Consider the following 4679-nt stretch of genomic DNA (forward strand, 5'->3'; position numbering starts at 1 on the left):
AAATGAGGTCTCTGAGAAAATGTGACTTGAAAGAATATGAAGCATTTAAAAAGATTAAACTATGGTAATTACATGATAATAGCACAGGAGAAAAAAAACAAAAGCTTCAAGTAAAGACTATGGCTGTACAGAAAGGAAATGAATGGTAGTCAGGACTTGGCTCAACAGACATTTAGAGTCACAATAAAGTAAATGTTAATGAAGCAGCAAGAAAGCAACTCACTATATAAGAAGCAGAGAAAGTTCTTATGAAATAATTAAATCCTCGTATCACAAGAAAGTAAATCAATAATGTAAACTGATTTATCAAGAAAGGGCAGTATAGTCATAATTTGGCACATAAGATAAAAATGGCTAAGAAAAGGTAAAATTATCTCTAGGTGGCAAAACTGAGAAATATGACAAGGTTTAGGGGCATATTAATTTATGTTTTACACATAATTTTAAAAAATAAATTATAAAAGTTTAAATAATTTTGCTCATTTTGTTCTTAGTATATCCAGGTACCTTTGCCAAAATAAACTACCCACATAATTCATGTATGCTTAAAGTTTACTTGCAATAAAATGTGATTTAAATATTTATTTTAATAAAGCTACATTTCTATTAGAATTTGAACAGTGAATTCATAGGTTTTGTCAAGAAATCACAATAGCTAATGTTTTGACTGAGTACTTAATCTGTTGTTTTTTTTTTTAAATTGTTCAAAGCATTTTAGATTTATATCTTCAACACTTAATCTTCAAAATAATCTTATGGGATTGGTACTATTATAGCACCATTTTACAGATGAGAATACTGCGGTTCAGAGTGTATGCAACTTGCTCAAAGTTAAAGTTAGATCTAGAACTGGAACTCAAGCATTCTGATGCCAAAGCTTGTGACAATGACTTTTGTAAACCACTCAAAGGTAACAACTCAATTGATGACTTTTGATTTCCAGGTTTCATTTTTCTTTTTAACAACAACAAACAAATTGCATTTCCTTTTTTGCTTTATAAACCTGTATGTGAACACTGACAGGATGGATATAAGAAAAACTATAAGCAACAAAATCTAACATTAAATAGCAACATTAATGAGACAATGGATTTGATGATGTGTTAGCCCAACACAACTCCACAGCACAAATGACGACATATTAAATTTGAAGGGTTCCAATTAAGTAAAAATAGGCCACCTGGCTGATTCATTTAGACTCAACCAAAGGGGCTTATTTAACAAGACCACTCTGTATATAAAGTAACTTACTGCTTTGGTATTCTTTGCATTAAGATGTCATGGAAAGATTAAATAGAAACATGTGAAGTCATTTGTTCATTTATTCATTAATATGTTGTCAAATTCAGTTTTCTATACACTATGATGTTTATTCCATTTTCTGTACTGTTAGATATACATATTTAAAAAAATATTTAACTTATTTTTATGAAGAAATTAAATATTTTCTGAAAAAAAAATCATTTTATTGTTCTCTAGCAACAAACCTGAAACAAATCTCATCCAACTCAACTAACTCATTTAAATACCTTTGCACCACAGCAATTTGTCTAAAGATCTAGTTTACACAATTCTATTCTACATAACACTGTTTTACCCTGTTACACAGTATACAATTAAAGAACATTTTTGTAATAAACGTTTCTTTTGATATAATACAGAACAAGTTTATCCCACATCCCAGCACTCAAATATATTAAAAATGTATCTTTCTTTAAAAGGCACACACATTTACAGGTTCAAATCTTTATTGTTTTAAAATTCTACATGTCTTTTACAATACAATATTTCGTTATTTAAATGACCTCTAAATGGTTAATGTACAATGAATGTTTCTTCAGAAATTGAACCATGAATTATGATTTCATAATATGACTATTCCAAACAGAATAGTAAAGAAGTTGGGAAGGCTGCAGTGCTGCATTTGAAACTGTCAGTAGCACAAACTCTTCCCTTTAGAACCCAGGTGACCAATCTGTTGAAAGTGCTTTTGAAGATTGCTAATTATGGCTGATCTTAAAAATCAGTCAGTTAAATTAAGTTCTATTTTGTTTTGAAATCTCAAAGGGCATTTAAAAAAATAAGTGAAACAATCTGCTTTAGTAATCTACAGAGGCAAACTCAAAATTATGATTATCTGCATGCAATAACACTCCTCTTTAAACAGTTCTGAAGAGTTTATACATTTTATAAAGAATGTGTTAAAGAGTGCAAGTATTCCGATATTGATTTCACAAAAGGACAAATGCTGGTAATAACTAACATTTAATATCTAAGTTCAAGCTAATGTATATGTAACAGGCTATTAATATGGCTAATCATAAGCCACAATGCAGAGGGTATGCCCTTCGAGAAAATGAATAGTTTGGTCCGCATTTCTAGAGTTATTTGGGTTAAAAAAAGAAAACAACAAAAAAACAAAACCATTTTAATTCAGCCAAGGGTTTTGATGAATTTATTGTTCCTAAAACATAGCCAGTTAAAACGTAAATCATGTACACCAATGAAGTATATTGTCACGCTGATTTTTGTATAAAAGGATGGCCTGATGTTTCTGGAGTGATAAATGAGCACTGTAGGACAAATCAGAAAAATGTCACAGAATGTATTAATTTCTTCCATAAGTTATACTTTCTTATTCCACGACACAGCTTTCACTCTGTAAAACTTTGTCCCCAAAGGAACCTTAAATCTGTTTTGTGCCTAAGAATAAAAGAAAAAAGGGAATCACTTTAAATGATTAAGTTAAATTACACAAGTACCATCCTGTCATACTACTCAATGCCACAGTATTGGGGGGAGGAGTTATCGAACTATACAAGATCTATCTCTCAACATAGTGAAAATATACTGAACCACTAATACTGATGGAAGAACACAGTGCAAAGTGAGCCATGTCATTACACTTGTTCCTTGATTTATGCGGTACTTTTTTTATACGAGTTTTTTCATATGCAATAAATATTCCCCGTTTACGCGGACTTTTTATACGCGATTTTCATTTACGTGGTCTCATTTTATGCAGTTCTTTCTTTTTCATTTCCATTACTGCTGATTACTTTCTAAAAGATAATAGTTTAACTCAGCACTGTACAAAGAACTAATACTACTCATACATGATTATTAATGATCTTCCCATTCATTAGATGGCAAATAAAAAAGCATGGGTGACTACTGATGTTTTTTGGAATTAGTTTTACAAATGATTTGCTGTAGAAGCTGAAAGTCATATGAAGGAAAAATGTCTTCCTTTTAAAACACTTTTACTTTTAGATAATGTACCTGGTCATCCATGCAATTTAGAACATCCAAATGTAAAAGTTGCATATTTGCTATCGAATATAACTTCCTTGATCCAACCTTTAGATCAAGGCATTATTTCCATCTTTAAGATTAATTATATTAAATGGAGACACTATTTTTTAATAAACATGAATGAGTCAGTTACAGAAGGCTGGAATAAATACATAGTTTTAAGTTGTATCAAGAATACTGCTTTAGCTTTGAGTGATATAAAGCTATCAACTTTAAATGCTTGCTGGAAAGCAATATGGCCAGAAGTGGTTGTATCAGGGAATGTGATTAAAACAACTAAAGAGGGATTAACTGGCATTATTAATTTATTAAACAGATTTCAAGAAGAAGGCTCTGACAATCTGAATGTAGATAATATTAACGAATTACTGGTAGATCACGATAATGAATTAATTCATTTAATATCTAAAGCCTATCCTGCCGATGAATACGACAGTGACCTTGTACCAGGTTTCATTCACTGCAGAAAATATTTATAAAGCTCTTCAACTGGCCACGAAACTGGAAAATGTAATTCTAGATACATATCCAAACATCCAACGAGCCTTAACATTTCAAAAAGATTTTAAAAATGTTGTAGTGAATATCAAAAAATTTATGTAAACTTAGCAAAAGATGGGGTTGGAAAAAAAGATCATTCAAAAACATAAACATAAATAATAAAACCAAAGTAGTACTTTCAAATATTTTATGTGATGAAGACAATGACTTTGTACCAATTAAAAAAGAGAACGTTGATTGCTTTGGATTACAGTACAGACACCAAGAATGAATAAAATTTATTTTGGTTTCTCTGAATTTTTGTTAGCATTTTTTTGTGTGAAAATATGTGAAATAATTATTTTTATGACTTATATTGGCCTATTTTTTTTTTTTTCCCGTACTGACGGGCTCTTTTTACAGTTTTCTTCTTCATTAAAAAAAAAAAGACGTGTGGAATGGATAACCCACATAAGTCAAGGGATGGGTGTTTTTTAAGTATCAAAGAAACTTCAGTACTATACAGTTTAAGCTCTATTAGTGTCCTGGAGCAGAGGGGCCCAAAATTACAGTGAGTTAGGAAGAATGTTCACTAGATTTCACTGATTCTATTGCACTAGCACTACTGGTATTATAGCCAGCTGCAATTTTAGCCATCAAATATTTTACATTATCTTTCTTAGATGAAAGCAGCCTATGAAAATAAGAAAATATCAACTCTACCTATAAAAAATTCACTTTAATCACCAGCTACACTGTGTTCTTTTTTTTGTTGTACACAAAAACACTAATATCAATAAGTCATGGAACAGAAACTTGTAGTTTTCTCATTTAGGTCAATGAATTATTGGTAATCTATCTCTACTATCTAAAGATAAATAACA

At 30.4% G+C, this 4679-nt stretch overlaps 1 protein-coding gene across 1 annotated transcript in view; it reads right to left on the reverse strand.

Annotated features, from left to right (window-relative positions):
* Nucleotides 1-1730: 1730 nt before the first annotated feature.
* RB1CC1 (RB1 inducible coiled-coil 1) overlaps nucleotides 1731-4679 on the reverse strand; it is an 80699-nt gene continuing 77750 nt past the window's right edge. Inside the window, exon 23 of the mRNA XM_011359199.2 lies at nucleotides 1731-2703. Coding sequence (XP_011357501.1) covers nucleotides 2626-2703 — 78 coding nt within the window. The 3' untranslated portion in view covers nucleotides 1731-2625. The remainder of the gene's footprint in view (nucleotides 2704-4679) is intronic.

The sequence above is a fragment of the Pteropus vampyrus genome, unplaced genomic scaffold (assembly GCF_000151845.1).
Source record: "Pteropus vampyrus isolate Shadow unplaced genomic scaffold, Pvam_2.0 Scaffold45, whole genome shotgun sequence".
NCBI lineage: Eukaryota > Metazoa > Chordata > Mammalia > Chiroptera > Pteropodidae > Pteropus > Pteropus vampyrus.